General features: G+C 41.2%; 1 protein-coding gene across 2 annotated transcripts in view; it reads left to right on the forward strand.

The window, feature by feature from the left end:
* The first annotated feature begins 368 nt into the window (after positions 1-368).
* oxsr1b (oxidative stress responsive kinase 1b) overlaps positions 369-23,715 on the forward strand; it is a 74,300-nt gene continuing 50,953 nt past the window's right edge. The window contains exons 1-3 of one of the 2 annotated variants that reach the window (XM_059018791.1): positions 369-679; positions 11,508-11,565; positions 12,704-12,816. In XM_059018791.1, the coding sequence (XP_058874774.1) occupies positions 11,523-11,565; positions 12,704-12,816 (156 nt within the window). In that variant the 5' untranslated portion in view covers positions 369-679; positions 11,508-11,522. The remainder of the gene's footprint in view (positions 680-11,507; positions 11,566-12,703; positions 12,817-23,715) is intronic. The other variant, XM_059018787.1, reaches the window with a different exon arrangement.

Consider the following 23,715-nt stretch of genomic DNA (forward strand, 5'->3'; position numbering starts at 1 on the left):
ATGGCGCATTGAATTTATTTCGAGGGTTGATTTTTTTTTGCCATTTAAAGTGTGGACAAACTGGACAATATCCTTCTGTACAGACCATTGCTCAGCCTTTACGCTTTCCACGCAGATTCAACATCTGAAATTACCGCTGGCAAGCATATTAAACCATTTGTTATATAAATAAATACAAAGTGAATCTATTAAAAAACAAAACAAAAAAAACTGTTTGAATAAGACATTTTTGATGTACAGCTTTACATACAGCAGCACCCACACAACTGTAACGGTGGGAGTATATTATATATATATATATATATATATATATATATATATATATATATATATATATATATTCTAAGACGTTAACCTCGAGATTGCCACACTCAACATGGCCGAACTTGGCCTCCACTTCCGGTGATGTCACCGAGGAGGTGGGCGGGGAATCTCCAGCTAGTGGCAAAGTTTTGGTATGATAGTTGGTGGTTGGCTTTGTGAAAGACTGAGGGCAAGTGCTGTTTCTGCTCGGCCAAGGGGAATACTGTTTTAATTTCCAGTGAAACAAAACATCACGGCTCGAGGGTTAACATTTATACAGAAGCGTTTTCAATCTGAACGACAGTAATGACGGAGGACGTGAGCGCACTGCCTTGGTCTATCAGCAAGGATGATTACGAGCTGGTGGAGGTGATAGGTGAGTGTGATTGTGCACACATTGTGTGTGTGTGTTACATTGTACATGGTGTTCGTTCTGAGAGGCACAGACATGTATCCTCGCCCGTGTTACTATATGGGCTGTTTATTTTGAAAGATGACATTGACGGGCTTTCTAATCAGTGAAAGTCTTGATTAAATAACATAACGTTTTTGAATGTAAAGACATTCATTTAAACACAGTGCTCCCTGTGCACGGTCCGGACAGTACAGTGCTGTTGGAACTGAACTGTAGAATATATATGAGCTTGCCCTGGCATAACTTCAGGATAGGATAATAATGCTAAGATGAGAATGGATGATAATAGCAATACATGTTCTGTTAAATGTTTTTAATGCAACGGATTCGTTTCTTTTGCTGTGCAGTTACTGTACATTCCCCCCGTTTCTCAAGGTTGTCATGTGTGTTCTTGAGTCCAGGCACAATACCAGCAGCACTCGGCGCAAGTACGACTGCCTCATCTGTACTGTACACAAGAGTGGGCGGGGCTCTGTCTGTTGCAATGTCGGAGCCACAGGCCTTGGCCTCGGCTTAACTTTTTTTTGTCTTCTTTCTAACAAATTAAATACATTAAAGTTAGATGTTTTTTTCTGCATAGCACTATATTTCTTCACGATGTTAGACGGCACTGTACGTAATTAGATTGTTCTTAAAGGTCTGCGTTATATAAAACAAATAAAAAAAAGCACAACATGTATTCAGTAAGTGTTTTTCGAGCTGCATTGCTATTCGCAACAGTACATTAAGGAAGTCGATCCCAGACTCATTAATGATCCTTGACTGACAGAGTTGGTTGTTTGGAATCTCTGAAAGAACAATGTATTTGTGGGCTGACAGCTTTGTGTTGTGATTTTTTATTTAGTTTTGTTTTCTGAAGTAGTGCTATAGATTTGGGTATGTTTGTTGCTGTGTATTTCTATAGATACAAGTTACGGTACCAGGCCAGCGTGTTGGTTTAGCTGCTTAGACTGTCTGTCTACTGACAACTGAATGGCCCTTGTTTGTATCGTATTATGATTACGAGCTGTATAACATCCCTCCAATACCATACAGGAGCTGTTTTGCTGTGATACTGTCCTGGTTCACAATACAAAACAAAACAAAAGATACTGTGTAACCTCGCCAGTATTGCAAAATGTATGGTTTGAATTATTAGCTGGCCAGGCCTGTCTGTGGAGTTTATCAGATGGAGTGATCCACAAGCACGGACATATTATTGTGGTAACTGTGCAGAGATTGCTAAATGTCTCGCCTGAATGAGCTGTGTATGTAACTCGGGTAGCTGAAGACCAGCACTGGTAATGTAACTGTGCAGAGATTGCTACCATTCTGAACATAACAGTATTTGTACAAGAAGCAACACCCAAACCTCACATTACAGTACATGCCTAATAAAAGCTTATCAATACATTTTACCAGGATTATGCAATATAGGATATTATAGACTGCTCAGGATTTTCAGAATGCACGTCTCCCCTTCTGTATTCCGTGACACATAGTCATGACATCACCCTGCCACCTGCCACACTTATCAGCATGATTCCCACCTGCTTAAAAAAATCATCCTGGAGGCACCTCTTGGAATTCTATTCAACTGCAAAGCCCATTCAAAGCGATGACATCGCAATCGGCGTGACATCACAATCGGCTGCATACCTCAGCCACGTAATCATCAACCTTTTCCCTCTTCAATGAAATTGACATAGGTTGGTAATGGTTCGAAAATAAGTGTAGCTATAGAGATAGTAATAGTACAATGCAGTACAATCATAGGGACACTAGAGGGATGACATCTGAGGGAAGTGGGCAGTTCACTTTATTCACAAAGGATCCCCTTGTGTGAAAGCCACAAGGTGCAATCAGAACTGCCAACACTGAAACGATTGCCTGTTGATGGAGGCTCGGACGCATGCAGCACTGTTACTGAACTGTCCGTGTCTCGGCTTGTTGTTGAAAGATGCTGAGCTCCAGTCGAGCTGAAAGGCTGTGATTGGCTGACTCGACAGCTGCAGGTACAGGACTGGTTGCTTTCATTGGTAGAAAGTATTGATTTGCTGGTTTTGGTGGACAGTGGAATTCATTTGGACCAATGTCTCTGTGTAGTTTTTGCTGTCTGATAGATGTGAGCTGAGCTTTCATTATGGCAAAATGAAAAAACTGGCACTTGTGCGGTTTGATTTTAAGTTTGATTCTTGGGTGATGCTGTGATGTTCCAGTGGCATCTACTGTCTGATAGAAACCCGCTAGAGCTAGAAGCTGATTGGTTGATGGTACTGAATTGTTTTCTTATAAAGGAATGGTGCAGGTGACTTTATTTCTTAGCTCCTTTGCTTTCCAGGAAACAAGCATTGCTAGCTGTTCAGATGCTGTAAGTTAACTCTGAGGGTAGTGTGTCCCGGTTCATCCTAGGAATGTAAAAAGAGGGTTCCCATCAGAGTAGAGAAGGGGTGCTGAACTACTGTAAACAAGTGTGTGTATTGTTATCCAGCGATCAACACAGAAGAAGTAAAGGAAACTATGGGTGGTGTGCAGCAGAAACCCTGTGAGAGCACTAGATTGGAGGTGTACTTACCCTGTGAGAGCACTAGATTGGAGGTGCACGTACCCTGTGAGAGTACTAGATTGGAGGTGCACATATCCTGTGAGAGCACTAGATTGGAGGTGCACATATCCTGTGAGAGCACTAGGTTGGAGGTGCACGTACCCTGTGAGAGCACTAGGTTGGAGGTGCATGTACCCTGTGAGAGCACTAGGTTGGAGGTGCACGTACCCTGTGAGAGCACTAGATTGGAGATGCAGATCCATCTGCTGACCATGTGACCATGAGCTGGATAGAATACAGCAATTAAGCATTTTGTGGCATCTGTTGGGTGTGACAGAATAGCTATCTGCAAAATCAGCCAGCGCCAATTAGCTCCAGTGGCAAGGCTTCAATTTGCACATTTGAACACGTGTGTTAAATCAGGTTCCTGTTTAATCTTGTAATAAAAATGTACATTATTAAAGCAGGAAGGTGTTGTTTTTACTGGGGCCTGTACTGGCACACAGTACTGGATAGGGCTATGCTGAAGTTAGTATTTCAGGGCCTGTACTGAGGCACACAGTACTGGGTATGGCTGTGCTGAAGCTAGGATTTCAGGGCCTGTACTGGCACACAGTACTGGGTAGGGCTGTGCTGGCACAAAGTACTGGGTAGGGCTGTGCTGAAGCTAATATTGTCAGAGTAATTAACTTAAATGTGAAGTTGTTTGGTATGAATGAAATGGAATTAACTGTCTGATAGAAGCCCGCTAGAGCTGGAAGCTGATTGATTTTAAGTTTGATTCTCAGGTGATGCTGTATTGTTCCAGTGGCACCTACTGTCTGATAGAAGCCCACTAGAGCTGGAAGCTGATTGATTTTAAGTCTGAATTACTTTCCTTAGTCTCCTTAAAATGCATCATCATCTCTGCAGTGAATTGTGGGATTGTAGTCCTGGACAAGGTGTTATCCCTGATGAAACTCGACAAGGACTACATATCCCAGTTTCCACAGCAGTAGCCTCGGTACTGCAGTATAAATGTCAGCGCCCCGGATGAGAGGAAAATTCGCTTCCACTTGGCTTTTAAAACACTCCATGAAGAAGTTAATGGCTACTGATTGGTACTGAATTGTAAAGGTGAAGGAAGAGCCGCTTTTCTTGTATTAAAACCTACACATTAATAAATAGGTGTGTTTTGATTGATTTAGTACCTGCTGACAAATACTGTACTACTCTGTCAGCACAGCCTTAGGACTGGGTATACCTTCCTTCCACATTCCTGCCTCGTATTGCTAAAGCAGGGGTGGACAAAATCAGTGCTTCCACTCCTGGTCTTTGTTCCAACTCTGTTCTAAATTGTTTAATTGAACCAATTAAGCCTCCATCCAGACCCTGTTAAACCTGGAGTGGAATAGCCCTCCAGGACCGTGATTGCCACATACAGTCAATGTCAAATTCCTGTATACCCAAGTAGAGAACAAATAGGGTGGACATATGTGTACCCTGTGCTGTAAACAGAGTGCTAGGTACCATACTAAAAATGCCTGTTTTATTTTATTTTATTTATTTATTTTTTTTACACATACCGCTGTTTCGAAGATGCTGTCCGCAAGCATTTCATCATGATAACATGGTCAGGATTGGTCAGTTCAGATCAGCGAGGGTCTACTGTACTGTCTTGAGTCTAACTCCACTTAACTGTGTCCTCTGGTCGTGGTTTCTGTGCTGTGCTTAAAGTATTGTCAACTCTTTTTAATATTTGTTTTTTTAGCAGATGCCTTTATCCAAGGCGACTTACAAAGACTAGGGTGTGTGAACTATGCATCAGTTGCAAAGTCACAAAGTGTGGAGTAGTGGTTAGGGCTCTGGACTCTTGACCGGAGGGTTATTGGTTCAATCCCAGGTGGGGGACACTGCTGCTGTACCCTTGAGAAAGGTACTTTACCTAGATTGCTCCAGTAAAAACCCAACTGTATAAATGGGTAATTGTATGTAAAAAAATAATGTGATATCTTGTAACTATTGTAAGTCGCCCTGGATAAGGGCGTCTGCTAATAAATAAATAAATAATAATAACCACGTCTCACCCGAAAGACGGAGCAGAAGAGGTTAAGTTTCTTGCTCAGGGTCACACAGTGAGTCAGTGAGTGAGCCGGGATTTGAACCAGGGACCTCCTGGTTGCAAGCCTTTTTCTTTAACCACCGGACCACACAGCCTCCTGTCATTTCCCTTCTAAATCTTCTTTGTTCCAGTCACCGGACCACACAGCCTCCTGTCATGCCCCCTCTAAATCTTTTTTGTTCCAGTCAAGAACAAAAGGGAAAAAAAAGTGATAAAATTGAAGGGAAAATAGTACTGTTAATGATAAAAAAATAAATAATAATAATCAAAGAAAAGAAATATATATATATATATATATATAATACAGTGGCTACAAGTAATATGTGCTCCTTATGCAGAGCATCGCTGCGTGCCCCTTTGGTTGTGGCAGGCAGCTACGTATTGGGCAGCCAGTGGGGCTGTATGTCTCTCCCCTAGGAGTAGAGCCAGTCTTTCTGGGTGTTTGTCCCATTTAGTGTAATCCTGCTGACTGAGTGGACCCCATACCTCACTACCATACAGCGCAATGGGCTGGATGACGCTGTCAATTAATTTCAGCCATATTTTGACAGGTATATTCATTTTATAGAGTCTTCTTTTGATGGCATAAAAAGCTCTTCTGACTTTTTCCTTTAGTGCATTTCCTGCCAGGTTAAAGCTCCCTGACGCACTGATAGTCAGGCCCAGGTAAGTGTAGTTTGTGGTGTGTTCTAGGGTGGTGTTGCCTAGAGTGAAGTGGTATCTGTTTCCCTGAGATCTGGCCTTTTTTGAATTATATTGGTCTTTTTAAGGTTTACTGCCAAGGCCCAGGACTGGCAGTACTGGTCTAGCAGAGCCAGGTTCTGCTGCAGCCCCTGCTCTGTGGGCAACAGCAGGACCAGGTCATCTGCGCAGAGCAGGGACTTGACTCCTGTGTCATGTAGAGTGAAGCCAGGGGCTGCAGACTGTTCCAGCATCATCACTAACTCATTGATTGAAATATTGAACAGTGTTGGACTTGGACTGCAGCCCTGTCTCACCCCACACCCCAGAGTGAAGAATTCTGTTCTTTTGTTGCCAATTTTTACTGTGCACTTGTTTTCTGTTTGCATTGATTTTATTATATCAATGAACCTCAACCATATTATAGAATTTGAAGAATTCTATAATATAAACCCTCATGCCAAATGGAATCAAATGCTTTTTTAAAGTCAATGAAACAGGCAAATATTTTGCCTTTACTTTTTTGGTGTACATGTTTGTCAATTAGGGTGTCTAGGGTGTAAATATGGTCAGAGGTGCAGTGATTTGGTAGGAAGCCAGTTTGACTCTTACTCAGGACACTGTGTTCGGTAAGGAAGGCTATATGTGGGCATTGATTATACTACAGAATACCTTCCCCAGATTACTGCTCACACAGATGCCTCAGTAGTTATTGGGGTCGAATTTGTCTGCACTCTTGTGAATTGGGGAATATAAACCCTTTGTCAGGGAAGTAACCAGTATTTAGTACCATGTTGAATAATTTAAGCATTATCTCTTGTAACTCAGGGCTGCTGTGTTTGAGCATCTCAGTACTGATGCTGTCAGGGCTGCAGGCTTTTCTGAGTTTAAGTGCCTGGAGCTTCTCAGTTAACTCTTGTAAGGTGACTGGAGCATCAGTTGTATTTTGGTTATCTTTAATTGATTTTTCTAGTAATTTCAGTTTTTCTCTAGTTAAATTTTGTTTATTTGTTAGATCTTTTTCTTTGATTTACCTCAGGCGTAAATCTGGGTTTTGTGGTTCATGGTGTTTTTGATTAGATAAATGTCTTAGATTTTTTTCGTATGGATTTACATTCGTCATCAAACCATTTTTGTGTGAGTATTTGTTTCTGGTTTTATTTTTTTTTATTTATTTTTTTAGATTTGCCATTATGGCTGCATTTTCAAATATGTTATTGATGTGTTTAACTGCCAGATTTAGTTTTGTCACATTTGTTGGTACTGTGTGTTGAGGAAACTGTTAATGAGTTAGTCATTTCCATAGAACTGATTGCTTTGTTAAATTCCACTGTGCTGTTTGGAGCCCATCTGTATGTTTGATTAAGATTGTTAAGCTTACTGGGCTGTGTCTGTGTGTTGTTAGGCTGACCTCTTCTTTTCAGGAACACAGTGATTTGATTGGGGTCCGACAGGGGGGTTTGTTGCCTGACAGTGAATGCATTAAGAGAGGAGGGGTCCATGTCAATGATGGCATAGTTGACTACACTTGTCCCAAGAGCTGAGCAGTAAGTAAACCTCCCTAAAGAGTCCCCTCTGATCCTGCCATTAACGATGTACAGACCTAGGACTTGACAGAGATGCACTAACTCTCTCCCATTCTTGTTTACAGCACGGTCAGTGTTGTTTCTCTGTGTTGTAGTAGGTGTGAGGTACGAAAGGGTGTGTCCAAATATATGGCTGTTTCCCTGAGTGTTTATACAGTCAGGCTCTGAGCCCGTCCCCCCGTGTCCCTGCCGCACCGGACTGTGCTGCTTTTAATAGAGGGCACTATTACCTCCCTGTAGCCTAAGGGGCAGTGCATGGGCACCTCTGCAAGGCACGATGTCTCCAACAGAACTATGGTGCTGTGTATCTGTGGAGCTGCTCCCTCAGTCCCTGCAGCTCCTTGGTGATGGTCTTCTCTCTGCGCTGCATCTCCTCCTTGGCGCTGGTCAGCTGAGTCCTCTCTCTCTCTCTCTCTCGGACCACAATGTCTCTTCAGTTGTGTGGTGACCACAGTTGGACTCAGAGCTCGTGCCTCATCATAAAACAGTACCATGACTTGAACATCCTGAAGTTTAGAAGACATGTTCTGTGTATTATGTGTGCAAGCTCAAGAAATCCTCTGCAAAACTGGAAGCTCTGGAAGGTTTGGAGGTCAGAGAGATTCATTTTTTGTGAATTTACTAACGTTTGAAAGGGACAAAAACACCCTGTTTTAAATCCTGTGTAAACACTCCAGAAACTCCCCTTACGTTAATCCCTTGCACCAAACACTTCCATGTTGGAATGAACACTGCTCTATTGACTGCTTTATTTACTGTACAGTATTAATGACATGTGTCTGAACCCATTTTCAGTAGTACACAGTTGAACTAAGGGCCTTTAAATGCCCAGATACATTGATGAAAAGGCCTCAGCAGAGTAGCAACGTAACCAGCAACATTGTAAGGCATTTCACAGTGTTATTTCCCTAGAGCTGCTGTAGAGCTCTCAGTGTGTCCTGTTTGTATTACTACAGCCACACCGATGGCTGCAGGGAGATGAGTGGAAGCAGAAGGAGCGATCTGCACTGAAAAGCTGTGGTGATGGTTATTCATGTATACAGTAGTATGAGCCGCCTCCTCCCGACTGCAGTAATTTTGTAAGTTTTTATATAGACAGCAGCAGGTTTCTTGGACTTTTTCCTCCTATGGACCCCCTCATAGTTTCAGCTCACAAAGGGCTGGTAGCGAGCAGGTCGAGACACAGTCATTCCGAACCACGTCGACCAGTCCACGTGGTAAATCTGTGTATTACGCCTTGATGAAAAAGGCTTGCAGTCGTGTGAAAATGTTTTGGAACACCCCATTGCTTCTGTACTTTTGATTTGTTGTGCAGTGGAAATATAGATATATTTTTGCTTTTGTAGTCTTGTTGTCAATCAACAAATTATTTGTAGAAATACAGGAGCCTACGTTTGTTAATACAGTACCCAAGAGAGGGAGGGGAGTATTAAACAAATCCTGAGCAGAAATCATTAAGGTAAGCGATGTACAGCCCATTCAAATCCTGAGCAGAAATCATTAAGGGAAGCGGTGTACAGCCCATTCAAATTCTGAGCAGAAATCATTAAGGGAAGCGGTGTACAGCCCATTCAAATCCTGAGCAGAAATCATTAAGGGAAGCGGTGTACAGCCCATTCAAATCCTGAGCAGGAATCATTAAGGGAAGCGGTGTACAGCCCATTCAAATCCTGAGCAGAAATCATTAAGTGAAGTGGTGTACAGCCCATTCAAATCCTGAGCAGGAATCATTAAGGGAAGCGGTGTACAGCCCATTCAAATCCTGAGCAGGAATCATTAAGGGAATGATTGTGTGTAATGTATATGTACGTGTATGTTTGTGTGTGTACTGTATATATGTGTGTTGTTTGTGTGTGTGTGTGTACTGTAGTATGTGTATGTTTGTTTGTGTATGTGTGTTTGTGTGTGTGTACTATATATGTATGTGTATGTTTGTGTGTACTGTATATGTATGTGTATGTTTGTGTGTACTGCATATGTATGTGTATGTTTGTGGAAAATTGGTTGAAAAAGCAAATAGTGTTTCTTGATTCTCTGCAGTGCCAGGCTGCAGCTGGTTGCTTTCGGTAAACTCAAATATTCAAACCTTAAAAATGTTATCCCAAAGGAAAGCGCTCTGTGTTTTTAGGTCACACTTGTTTGTAACTCATCCAGAGGCTCTTGTTAACAGTGTCTCCTTTCACTCTGATATATTTTATGAAGGGAATCTTGTTTACCGTCCCCCTGAGCGTCCTGCATTACCCCTTTGGGGACGGCTGGATAGAGCAAACAATATTCAGCACTGGCCCTGAACATACCACACAGAGGTGCTGCCAGTTGCAGTACTACAGAGAAAGAGCAGATACCATTGAGAAGCACCAGAATAAAACTGGAACAAACAAATAGATGCATAAATACAAATGCCATAATGGGTCTTTGACTTTCCCATTTGATCTTTTTTCAATATGGTCCAGCCTGCTGTGCGTGGTTTGAGTTTTGATTCTCCATTGAAATTATTATTATTATTATTATTATTATTATTATTATTATTATTATTATTATTATTATTATTATTATTATTATTATTATTATTATTCCTCAGTTTCTGCTATCAAGCCAGTCATCTCTTTTCAACCATGAAAGTGAAGAATGGAGGCGTGGGGCCAGTCTGTACTTAATGAATGTGTAAAGACCAGCCACGCTTCTAACTGGCAACTGCTAAGAGATTTCATGATAACAAGGCAAGGCAAGCAGTCTCACTGGAGCAGTGGGCATGCAGTTCTTCACCAGCTTTGGCCTGTGCCTGCTGCATGTTCATACATTATGGGATTTGTTTTTTGGCTGGCTGCTGAATATACTGTATACATTGTAGACCGAAGGAAAGGAATTCACGCTTACTGACTATTTCTTTATTTTGGTGGGAAATAGAAACCAAACCCGACTTGTTTTTACATGTCTGAGCAGCTTCTTCCCTTATTACAGTACCTGGGGAGAGTTTTAAAGTGAAGACTGAGCCATTCTGAAGAGCAGGCTTCACTGCAGATTCCAACACAATCATGATGGAATCCCAGGCCGTGTTGTTCTCGCTGTCTGTGAAGAGGCCCTGCAACTTATTGAGGGTACAGTGGTAATGGCACGCTGCTGTTATCTGCAAGCCGCCATGCTGCCTACTCTATCGCTAGGATGGAAGGCCATTTCAATTAAAACTAAGAGTTCTTACTGTACATGAGTCAGGAAGAATGAAGAACAATGGGCACCCTGTGGTTTTTTTCACAGGAAGCTAAATAACATTGGCAGGATCTGAATAGATATTTGATTCTGTTTCAGTCAAATGACCACAAGTAGGAAGGAACACAGTTGGGTTGTTTACTGATAGAAGTGTGTCTAAGGGGAAGTTTGTATCAGGATAAAATGATATGAGATTGTACATTTGGTTTGTTTGTTTACCCTGCTGTAAGTGTGTGTCTTTCAGTGCGAAATGCTTTATGACCTACAGTACTGTACAGGGGACCTGCTGCTGCGTGTATTGTGCAGGTGAAGGAGCAAGAGCATGCCTGTTGAGCTAAATGAGTGACAAGAGCATGCAGTGTGCCTGCAGCCCAAATTACTTTTAGGGTGTGCAGTGTCAACAAACTGGAAAGACAACAAAGTCTGGTATCTAATGATGGACAGCTATGGCCAAACGTTTTGCATCAACTATATGAACATTATTTAGATCTTTTATTTAACATCATGTAATCAAAGAAACTACCAAATGATATTGCAAAAAAAGTCTACCGGAAGCCATAATAGTAGTACAATATTTCATGTTAGATTTTGAAATGTCACATTTTTCAAATTGTAGTTCTCCATTATGTTTATTGAAAAACTGACAAAGCGGAATGTAATTCCATATTTTAACTTAACATTCTTCACCAGGTTTCATTCGACTTTATGAAGCAAAATGAGTTAATTCTACAGGGGGATGCAAAACATAGTAAGTGGATTGAAATGGTGGTATAACTTTGCCTGTTTGGGGGAAGCATGCAGACTACAGTAGCAATCCTTTAGTTGTTTATTATTATTATTATTATTATTATTATTATTATTATTATTAGCTACTGTATCAATCATTTAGTTAGTATTACCTGCTGTATTGATCCTTTAGTTATTATTACCTACACTATCAGTCCTTTAGTTATTATTACCTATTGTATCAATCCTTTAGTTGTTATTACCTACTGTATCAATCCTTTAGTTATTACCTACAGTATCAATCCTTTAGTTATTACCTACTGTATCAGTCCTTTAGTTATTATTATTACCTACAGTATCAATCCTTTAGTTATTATTACCTACTGTATTAATCCTTTAGTTATTATTAGTTGTTATTACCTACTGTATCAATCCTTTAGTTATTATTATTACCTACTGAATCAATCCTGAAGTTATTATTAGCTACTGTATCAATCATTTAGTTATTATTATTATTATTATTATTATTATTATTATTATTATCATCTACTATATTGTAGGTGTATGAAATATCGGTAATCAGACCAGAAAATCCCACTGGTTTTATCTCATTTTGTGTTTCAGTAATAACGTCCTTGTTTAAAGCACCCCTGTGGCTTCAGAAGGTCTCTGAAACATGTCTAATCTCCAGGTACAGCTGGTACACCAGAGTGGCACAGTTAACTTGTTCCCCTGCAATACCGCTCATCACCAGAGTGGCACAGTTAACTTGTTCCCCTGCAATACCGCTCATCACCAGAGTGGCACAGTTAACTTGTTCCCCTGCAATACCCCTCATTTCTTTGAGAGGATATTTTGATATTTGCTTTTAAACTTTTTCAGAAAAAAAAGTGCAGTGAAAAAAAAGAAACTGAGATTCTATGCTAATACAGAAAAATAACACATGAGAAAAGAGAGAAATGTCTTCTCAACTACAGCTTAAAACTTTATTTTTTTTGTTAACTTTCTAAACTGACGTCTGCCATTTTTGAGCTTCAGAAAGCTAGTTCTTCTGTGTTGGTTTTTTATGTGCTGTGATAGATTTCTTTTAAACTCTTGCCATGTGACAGCTGTTTCTGTGTTTTCGAGCAGTCATTCTGAAGTCTGTGTTTGTGTTTCAGGGAGCGGAGCGACGGCGGTGGTGCAGGCAGCATTCTGTGTTCCCAGGAAGGAGAAAGTAGCGATCAAACGCATCAACCTGGAGAAATGCCAGACCAGCATGGACGAGCTCCTGGTAATGTACTGCGTTCTTTAGTAAAGCACAGGATGGCTTTTTGAGAGGAACAGACTGACTCAAAGCACTTTTCTATTACATCAGTAAAACAGCACAATTCGAACATGAAAGCCATTAATAGGGATACTTGTGTGTAAAGAAGTTTTGATCTAGGTGTAGAAATGATGGCAAAAAAGCTCTCTTCTGTAATGGGCAGTGTTTTGTGATAACTGCCATTACGGTTTCTGTCCTGTCCCGTCCTGTCCCTCTTTTGCATTGTGATTAAGACGCTTGCTTGCTTTGTGCGGGGTTGCCCGGTCGTGCCCAGCCTCTGCCCTGTTACACTTGGAATGCATTATATTTTGGTACAGTACTGCCATTTTAACAGTCTGTGTTCGTGCTGAATGACAGTGGCTCAGGTTTAGGGCACATTTGTGCCAAGCTGTAGATAGTGGGGCTGCCGGTCCCCCAGGATGATCAAGCTCTGAATGGTACCTGGTGTGAAATCCAGGAACTCAAAGGCAGTTGATAGAAAGATGCTGGGTCCACAGCCCATCCAGTCTGTGAGTTAGCCTTCGAAGGTGCTAATTTCTACTGGATGATTTGTCGATCAAATGGGAGTCAGACTGCATTAAGAAAGTGGCTACATATGCAACATTGTGTACTGTAACTAGTATTCGGGACTTTCAGTACTTACTCTACGTGGGAACTTGGTCAGTCCAAGTCCCAGGCAGGACTCAACATTTGCAAACAGAGTGGTTGTCAATGAATATTACTGTGACAGTAGCGCTTCAGATGCAACAGGTTTGTTTGTTGTAATATTAGGCACTGCCAAGGTCATTTGGCTTTTCTGAATCAAAGCTCATTTACAAGTGGTGCACAGTAGTTTCATTTTTGAATTTGAAATGGTATCTGAGAAATCACTGTTCAGGTTTAGTCGAAAGTACATCTAACCTGTGTAGGAGCTCATCCTGTGCTTTCGACAGCACTTTGTTTTGTGTTTGATAGTAGTTTGTGGGTACAGTCTTTATTTTGTGGTTTAAAAGAAGTTTGTTCAGAGAACTGTTTGTGAAAATAACTCATTTTGCACAGCTTGCGCCAGACTGCACAAGATGACATCTCTCTACAGCATATTCATTTATTTTATGCCAACAAGTTAAAATCGAACACACCAAAACTTTTACAGGCTAGCATAACCTTTACTAAAAGCTTGCATTTTGCCTGATATACAATCCGATTTTATCATTTAACCTACTGTACAGCATACAGACCAGTGTTCTGCTGTACAGCATACAGACCAGTGTTCTGCTGTACAGCATACAGACCGCACTTGCTCATTCAGGAGAATCTGTACCTTCCTTTCAAATGTGTGATATAGGATCAAATCCTCTCTTACCTCCTCTTCTAGATCTCTGGCAGTCTACAGCATGTAGCCGCGTGCTTGTGTGCTGTATCAGCTTTAAAAAAAAAAAAAAAAGAAAAGTGGGCTGAGTGGAACGATCCTGAGTGCACGCATGTCGGATATCGACCACATGTTGCAAAGCCTCTTGTTTCAGTGCAGAATCCCAAATGGCTTAAAACAAATGTGTTCCTTCAAGAGCGGGTCTTTTTACTGTATCACAGTATTGTGTGGTTGTAATAAAAGTAAATGCACACCTCAATGATGACGATGTATCCTGAACTATTTACACTGGATATAGGTATGAACAGCACCATGCATCGGTACAGAGTGTGCAGCCCAAACAATATACAAAGTCGATGAATGTAAAAATAATTTTTGGTGACTTTGCGAGCCGTAAAATAAGCCCTGCTGAGCTTTGGGTTTCTTCTCACCATACTGTGAATGCACTGCAGGCCATCGTTTGCTCATTCTTCACAGTGCCGACCGCCGCTTCACAGAGTTATTGAAGCTACGCTTTTGTGAACCAGGCTATTAGGGTTGGACAAAAAGTAATTGATTTTCTAGCTGATAAAAATGCCAATGCATTCTCTACATACTGTGGACTTTCTGTGTGGTGAATGCTTATGAAGCGTCCCCTTTAACCGGGACAGAATGCCTGGAATGGAAGCAGAAGAGTGGGGCGCAGCGATAGATTGGAATGTTACAGCGGAATGTGACCCGGTTGGAACTTTACTCATTTAAACTGCTGCCAGCTGAACCCATGAATTATAACTGGGAAGAAAGTTAACACGAGTCAGAGCAGGACCCACTCTCTCTTGAAAGCAAGGGAGTGTCCTGTATTACAGTACAGCAGCACCCACACCTTTCACAGCCATTCCAAGACCAGGCTTTAAGAGTGTTGGAGCTGTGGTCCAAGCGTAGCGTATTACAGCAGCCCCCAGACCTTTCACAGCCACTCCAAGACCAGGCTTCAAGAGTGTTGGAGCTGTGGTCCAAGGACAGTAAACATATTACATGTTGTGTTTTTTTTTTTTTTTTTTTTTTTTTTTTTTTTTTAAGGTAGCCTTCAAGGATCATAAATCTATAACAATCTGTGACTTAATTTCCCAGAGTGCTAAAGTTCAAGGTGGTTTTTCAATGAAGTCATACTGTAGCGTGTCAGAGTTGAGTCGACTCTTGCTATTAATAGCAGTAATTAAAGTTTAAAATAACCTACTGTTTCATTTACTAAGCCACTAGATGTGCCTCACAGCTTCATGATGGAGCCCATTTATAAGAAAGCTAGCCTCCATTCCTTATGGTTTTGCAAGATAGCAGGGACAACGACTGTATTTGTGTGTAATAGGATCTTACTGGGAGCGCCTTCGATAAGAGTGAATGCACAGAATACTTGAAAGTGTATTGAGGCCATGTATTGCGTTTTGGTGGTAGAGGGGGAGTTGCAGTGACTATCCTGCTGCTCCTCTTGTTATAGAGCTGCACTGATACTGTGGGTTCAAAGTCTGGTATTGTAGTTCCCTTAAGAACATTCATATCATTTAAATCGGGGTCCAATCCCGGTTGTGGAGAGTCATTCCGCTCCAGGTTTAGCAGGTAAAATGAGATAATGAACTTCTTCAGGGTCTGAAAGCAGGTTTAAATCATTTAGAACAGGGTTGAAACAAAGACCAGGACTGGATGCCCCCCCCCTCCCCCCACCTGCGCTAAATGATACGTGCTATCATACAGTGCCTGCTCTGATCATAAGGAAAGATGGTCATCATTACTGCTGGGACAAACATGGGTTTTTCATGTTCAAAATGTTCTTGCAAAATTTGACTGAATATTCAGAAAATCCTTAATTGTAATTTGTACCATATTGAAGTAAAATAATGTTTTCGTAAAATAACCTGTTGTCCTGAATTACCAGTGTATTAGGGTGGAGACTGGCGTGAGCCGGAGACCCCACGCACCGCAGGCGAGCGTCTTAACCACGATGGGAAAGAGCCGGGCTCGTCTGCATTTGTGGTTCTGGAGCTTTAAAGCTCATCTCATCGCCTTGACGGGACAGAATCTATAACAGCAGTGTATCACACAGCACTGCCCGCTACACCTCTATCAAACAGAATCCACACTGACAGTGTATCACACAGCACTGCCCGCTACACCTCTATCAAACAGGATCCACAATGACAGTGTATCACACAGCACTGCCCACTACACCTCTATCAAACAGAATCCACAATGACAGTGTATCACACAGCACTGCCCGCTACACCTCTATCGAACAGAATCCACAATGACAGTGTATCACACAGCACTGCCCGTTACTGCTCTTCTGCCCTGTAACATGGAAAGTTGAATTCATGCAAATAAAATGCAAGTATTTACAGTTTTGTACACTGTTAGTTTTGTAGAAAGTGGCAGAGAAGGTATGAGAAACTGATAAGTGCAAGATTGCATAAAATTGTACTGACGGCAGAAATTGGCTGAACCCACAAGTCTGTACATAGAGCCAACAGCGGCAGTTTAGCAGCTGAAGCAACCACAATCACCCAGTGCTGGAGGGACCAATACGCCCAAGATAGCATAGTTTAGGCATAGTGTGAGAACACAAAAGAACAAAAGGACAAGTACAAAACAAACACAGTCAAGCTCGAACCAGTTTCTGAAGTAGCAACCTTTAGGTCCCTTTAGCACACAGCACGTCATTCTCTTTGTACATGTAACCCTTCTCAGGTGTAGCCGACAGGGTGTTGTCCCGTGGTGATTGGACCTATAAAGAAACGTGGGAGGGTAAAAACCCGGGTGCAAATGGGTAGTAAGGAGCTTATTTCTGAATGCATCTTAGAATCGGCTTACTTTGTACTCCGAGACCGGCTGCAGCCAATCGATGAGATCCGAGTCACGACACCAGTGTGACAGGGCGGAGGCTGGGCGCGAACTGCAAGCAAGCGTCTTAACCGCAATGCAAAAGAGCTCACAGTCAGTGCACAGGGTCACCGGCTTGAGCCCAGCCTCCGTCCTGTTGCACCTATTAAAAAAGAAAGAGAGAGAAACACTACAGTACAATGTGCGTTTTGTATTTAAAATGTCATGTATGCATTGATTTTCTTTGCATAGTTATCTTTTTGATACATTTATTTATAAATTCTGTTTTATGAACATAAACGAACATGGCCATTTTTGCCACTGAATAAGTTTTCAAGCATAAGCAGTGATGTTTTATCAGTGATTGAATACAACTCCTACAAAACAAATACTTTAGGTTGCCATTACTCTTACTCTTCTTAGGTTTAAATTTAGCATTTACAATTAGTGTACCCGTTATGGGATAAGTCTCCTGAAGCCCTGTCACATTGTCAGTGCCTCTTCTTGAAGTCACCAGACTAGAAGTGTGAGGTTTCTGTGGTTTGGGCCGCTGCAGCGTGTCTGTTGCTTGTCACAGTATGTTTCACACATCTGTGGGCTCGATCCATAATGACCTGCTCGTGTCGTGTGCCTGCACGGATTTGCAGACTGGGAGATTTTCACATTTTACTTGCAGGGAAAGCTGTTTTGTTGCACCTGGGTTTAACGTGTGTGTGCACCTGCCCAGTGACGGCAGTGCAGGGGGTTGTTTGAGGCAGTCCAGCATGTTTCAAGGGGAGAGAATGTACATTCTTCGTGGTATGTCAGCTTCACTCTTCAGCTTGAAGCCATTCAAACTGAAACGCTTGATTTGGATCTTAATTAATTTAAGCTCGGAAGCCGAAGTTGGCATGGGAACAAAGGCTGCAAAAAGCAGCAGTTGATGGTCTGGAGAAGAAAGGGTGGCTTATTGGTCACAGATGAGCACAAGGAGTTAGGGAATCTTCCAGATCTGTGCAACCGCTTGTTTTGTGACCTGAAAAGCATTTTGTGTCACTATGCACCCTCACAAATGATATGTGTAGTACAGGAACCCTCCAGAAAAGGACATCTAATGAGGCTGTGAACTTGTTGTAACCTTTGCCTTCTCTGTCTCAGCTGTTAATGCTTATTTTGCTTCACAGTACAGTAGCTTCTTTGGATGATTCACTTTAGAACGACATTCTTGTGTTCCTGGCGAGGCCAACATTCCTTTAGTAGATAGATAAGCTGTACAAGTTTGCGTGTGTTTACTATCCCCAGGGTGGGGGTGGGGAGGTGTATGGCTGTGGTCCAGTGGTTAAAGAAAAGGGCTTGTAACCAGGAGGTCCCCGGTTCAAATCCCGGCTCACTCACTGACTCCCTGTGTGACCCTGAGCAAGTCACTTAACCTCCTTGTGCCCCATCTTTCAGGTGAGACATTGTTGTGATTCTGCCACTGATGCATAGTTCGCACACCCTAGTCTCTGTAAGTCGCCTTGGATAAGACGTCTGCTAAATAAACATAATAATAATAATAATAATAATGATGGTGGAGATTCATGTTTTATGCTTGAATTTGTTTTTTGATGAAACTTGGACAAAGTTTTTGAGAGTTCTGGCTTGTGGTTGCTTGGGCAATGTAGAACTATATCTATAACCAGTCCTTCGAGTCATGCTAGATGTGTAGCAAGCAAACAAAAAAAACAATAAACATGTGATCTGAATTGACTTTACTACTGTACTGTCTTTGTATACAATGTTGGATGAATGTGCATGGAGACCCTTCATGTATTATTTATGTTGCAAAGCACAAGGGTAGCTCTTTCTTCTAGTAACACTTCTTACCCTGAATAAACAGATGACCACAGCCTTGTTTCTTTAACACTTAAACAAACGTGGCCATGCAAACCCTTCCATGCTGCTTTCTCTCGCAGTTTAAATCTGCATGGAGCAGTGTTTGCTTCTCACAATGGCATCAATTATTTTAATTCTAGAACAGTGAGGATTATATATATAAAAAATGAACGGATAAAATAAATGTTGGTGTGTATAATTGGTAAATTCAATGTGCCCCCTTTGTTTAAAATTCCTTAAGAAAATGTCCCCGTTCACATTAGGACCAATAAAATGTTCCCTTTTTATGAGAGTACAGTGGAACTTTTTACACCCAATGTGCCAAAATGTGGTTCTGTAACCAATTAAAACAATCCACAAACACACACTTTTAACCCAGATCGTTGCAGATATCTGTAAATGCAAGCATGCAAAGTGGATTGGTGATAAAGCAGAGCACACTGTATACAATGCTCATACTGTAACAATGCACAGGGTGCAGCATTCCAGCTAGAATGACACCACACCAAGGTGTTACTTCCATGTATTGGGGATCAGTGAGACGGGCCCTCTTGATTTTGTTAATCCGCCACCACAGCTATTTCAGCTCTTGACACTTCATAATCCATTGCAGATGAGCAATTCATATTCCAATGGAATGGAAACTCCTCTGGGAAACCTGATGCTACCTTTGATTAGTGACCACCATATTGTGGTCAATTATCTTTTTGCTTTTCAGATGATAAAGACCTAGCAGCTTTAAGGTTTTGGCTTCGTAATCCGTGCATACTGTAGCAGTATTCATGGAAGTTTGGAACCACTGTAGTAGAAAGCACATGCTCTATTGCCCCTTTTTAAAATTAATTTATTATTAAGTACTACCCAACACTTATGACACTTACTTGGCTATAGCTGCTGCTGGCAATTTAAAACAAAGTTCGGGGCAAAGAATCCGTTCTTTCAGCCCAGTTACCAATGCTGAGATTTATTTGGTCTATCAATCTGCAGATAATGCCATTCATTTAATTAAATATCAGAAATCCATGGGAAGGAGCTACTGTGCTGAATGCAACATGCCTGTTTGACTGTGATACAAATCCAATTACTGTGCTGAATGCAACATGCCTGTTTGACAGTGATACAAATCCAATTACTGTGCTGAATGCAACATGCCTGTTTGACTGATACAAATCCAATTACTGTGCTGAATGCAACATGCATTCTTCCAGCGACAGTGTGGGAGCAACATCGGGTGAGAAGTGCATCATTTTAAAAGTGCATAGCAGTTAGAAGCAATAAGGAGAAATTAAACCTGGAATTGCTTTCATCATAAAATACATTGATTTGGAAATTAATGCATCTGAAATTGTAACAGCTGCGTGTCTTTTTCTGATCACAAACTGAAACTCGGAGCAGCTGATTCAAATTCAGTGCCGTTGTGAGACAAGGGGAAGGGGCGGAGCTACCAGCACAACAGAACACAACAAAGCAATGCATTTCTTCCAGCAACAGTGTGGGAGTGATATTGTGTGAGAAGTGCATCATTTTAAAAGTTAGAAGCAGTTTGAAAGCAGGTTGACTGCTGCAGAAGCTAAACTAAACTTCTGAAAAAAAAAAAAATTAACATGGTCTTCAAGCCAGTAATCTGTGACACCTGCATGATGTGGGAAATCCGAGAAAACCCAGCAGAGCTAAACCAAGTGTGTGTAAAGTGCCGCACGATCCAGGACTTGCTTAAACTAGTAAGTATGCTAGAAATGGAGCTGCAGGAAATGAGACAGCAACAGGAGCTTGAGGAGCTGGCCCTAGCAGACTGAAAGCCATCAGGGAGATAGAGGATCAAAACAGCTGGGTTCAGGTAGGCAGAAGCAGGGAGAAAAAGAAACTTCGTCAAACACAACCACCAGAAATCAAAACATCCAACAAATTCGAGCCATTTCAAAATTTAGATGATCAAAACCAACATCAAGAGAACGAAAGGAACAACAGCCAGGACCCTATAAACAGTGCTGGCCAGGCAACAAAAAGAAGGGAGGTCATGATTGTTGGGGACTCCATATTGAGAAACACAGCAAGTTCAGTTTGCAGTCTGGACCCCCTTACTACAACAGTGTGCTGCCTTCCAGGAGCCTCTGTCACGCACATCACTGAGAACGTGGACAGGCTCCTAGAACTAACAGGAGACGACCCGGTAGTAGTCGTCCACATCGCTACAAACAACATGGAAGAGACAGGCGAAGATCCCTGCAAAACAAATTCAGAGATCTAGGAAGGAAATTAAGACAAGACTAAAACTGTGGTATTTTCTGGGATACTGCCAGCACCTTGCAAAGGAGCATACGGACAGCTGGAAATACATAATCAAAATGCATGGCTGAAATCGTGGTGCACACAGGAAGACTTCACCTTTCTTGAACATTGGAGCACATTCTGCAGCAAGGACTATCTATATAGGTGGAACGGACCACTTAAACAAAAAGGGAACCAGTCTACTCGGAGAAAGGATCCTTGAGGAGGTTCAGAAGCATTTAAACTAGAAAGGAAGGGGGGAGAAAACAAAAAAACAGAAGGGAGACCACATCAAAACAAGGACAACAACTCTGGTAAGATAGCCATTAAATGTATTTATACAAATGCTAGAAGTCTCAGAAACAAAATGTTAGAACTTGAAGCTACTGCACTAACAAGTAACTACGATATGATAGGTGTTACAGAAACTTGGTTGTCTGAGAGTGATGGAGACAAATATAATATTAGTGGGCATACACTGTATAGGAAAGACAGGCAGGACAGAAGAGGTGGAGGGGTAGCGCTATACATAAGAAATAGTTTTGAAGCCCAGGTGTTAAATCTGGATGAAGAAAACAACGCTGAATCAATATGGGTCAGAATAATTGACAAAAATTAGAAGTGCATAATAATAGGAGCATGCTATAGACCGCCAAATTCAGACACCGAGCAAAATAATCTGTTTACAATGCCCTTTGAAATGCATGTAGCAAAGGAGAAGCCATACTAATGGGGGATTTCAACTTCGCACATATAAAATGGGAAAACCCGGTGGGGAGCACGACAGACAGAATTGAAATGGTGGAAATAACAAATGACTGCTTCCTAACGCAATTAGTCAAGGCACTGACTAGAGGGGAGCATGCCTTGATTTAGTCTTCAAATAACAAAGACAGAATAGCTGAAACAGAAGTCAGAGAACCATTGGCAAACTCAGACCACAACATGGTCTCATTTGAAGTGATTTTTAAAACCCCAAAAGTAATGACTAAAGCTAAGGTTTACAATTTTAGAAAAGCAAACTATGAAGGTATGAAAAAGAGACTAACAGAAGTAGATTGGAGTAAAATAGAGAAAACATCCACAGAAAAAGGATGGCTGTTTTTTAAAAATGTAGTACTAGAGGCGCAGAACAATTACATCCCAGAAGTAGACAAATCTAAAACAAAATGGTTTAATGGATCATTTAAAAAAAATATTGAGCGAAAAAAGGCCACTTTAGCATAACAGAGGCAAAAGTGTTAAAGGGACTAGGAGCTCTTAAAATAAACAAATCCCCTGGGCCGGATGAGATACTCCCAATAGTACTCAAAGAAATGAAAGAAGTTATTTACAGACTGCTAACCGAGATCATGCATCAGTCTCTTGAAACGGGTTGACCCAACAGACTAGAGAACTGCAAACGTAATACCAATCCACAAAAAGGGAGACAAAACCGAACCAGGTAACTACAGACCAATAAGCACGACTTCTATTATATGTAGGGCTTCTGATTTTCGGTTTTAACCGATAAAACCAGATAAAACACCCCTGATACAAAAAAAAATGAGATCGGTGGATAGCCAATAAACACCGGAAAACACCAGAAAAACTGTGGAAATGGTTAATCTATTCACGTTGACTTTACCCTTTTCACATTAAAAAAAATAAAACCTACTACAAAAATAATAATAAATACATTTCCCAGGGCTAGAGGCTTGTTAGCGGGATTTAAAGCTGTATTATAGTTAAGATACAGAGGATTTAAAACAGAATTGTGACGAAATGTACAAAAGTTCCTACACACAAAAACCCCAGAAGAATGTGCATCGTGACCATGGGGATTTCATTGTGGAAGACAGCAAAGGAAAGAAGGTACAACTTAAGTGTGCAAGTACTGTCCAGTTACTATACATATTTTGACAAAAAACAAACGCTCAAGCATTTCGGAAAGTAACCAAAAACAATAATTTCATCAAGTATATATAAAAAAAACCGATTTACATAAAACTCGAAAATAGCTAAAAATAAGCACCGAAAAATACAATTAATAAAACCTGAAAAAACAGAAGCCCTAATTACATGTAAACTTATGGAAACTATAACAGTATCCTGGGAGACAGTCAGCATGGTTTTAGAAAGGGAGATTGTGTCTAACTAACCTGCTTGATTTTTTTTGAGTATGCAACATCGACAATGGATAATTTCAAAGCATATGACATGGTTTATTTAGATTTCCAGAAAGCTTTTGACAAAGTCCCACATAAAAGATTCATGCCAGGTCGGCATTTTAAAAAAGAACTTGTTCCCAATGTCTTGACCTGGTTAAATAAAGTTTTGAAAGACATTGCAGTAGCACAGCATTCCATTTATACTGTATTGCCTGCCTGGGCCCAGTTAAACAAAATAATAGATATGCAAATGCAAGCTGAACAGTATCCTTGAACCCCCCCATTGTTTCGTCATCTCGCTACACCCTCTTGAATAGACACAGGGTGACCTGCCTTGTCCACAATTTGAATGCAAAACCACACACATTACATTAACCCCCGACAGATCCATCGGAG

Source organism: Acipenser ruthenus, chromosome 3, assembly GCF_902713425.1.
Source record: "Acipenser ruthenus chromosome 3, fAciRut3.2 maternal haplotype, whole genome shotgun sequence".
Lineage (NCBI taxonomy): Eukaryota > Metazoa > Chordata > Actinopteri > Acipenseriformes > Acipenseridae > Acipenser > Acipenser ruthenus.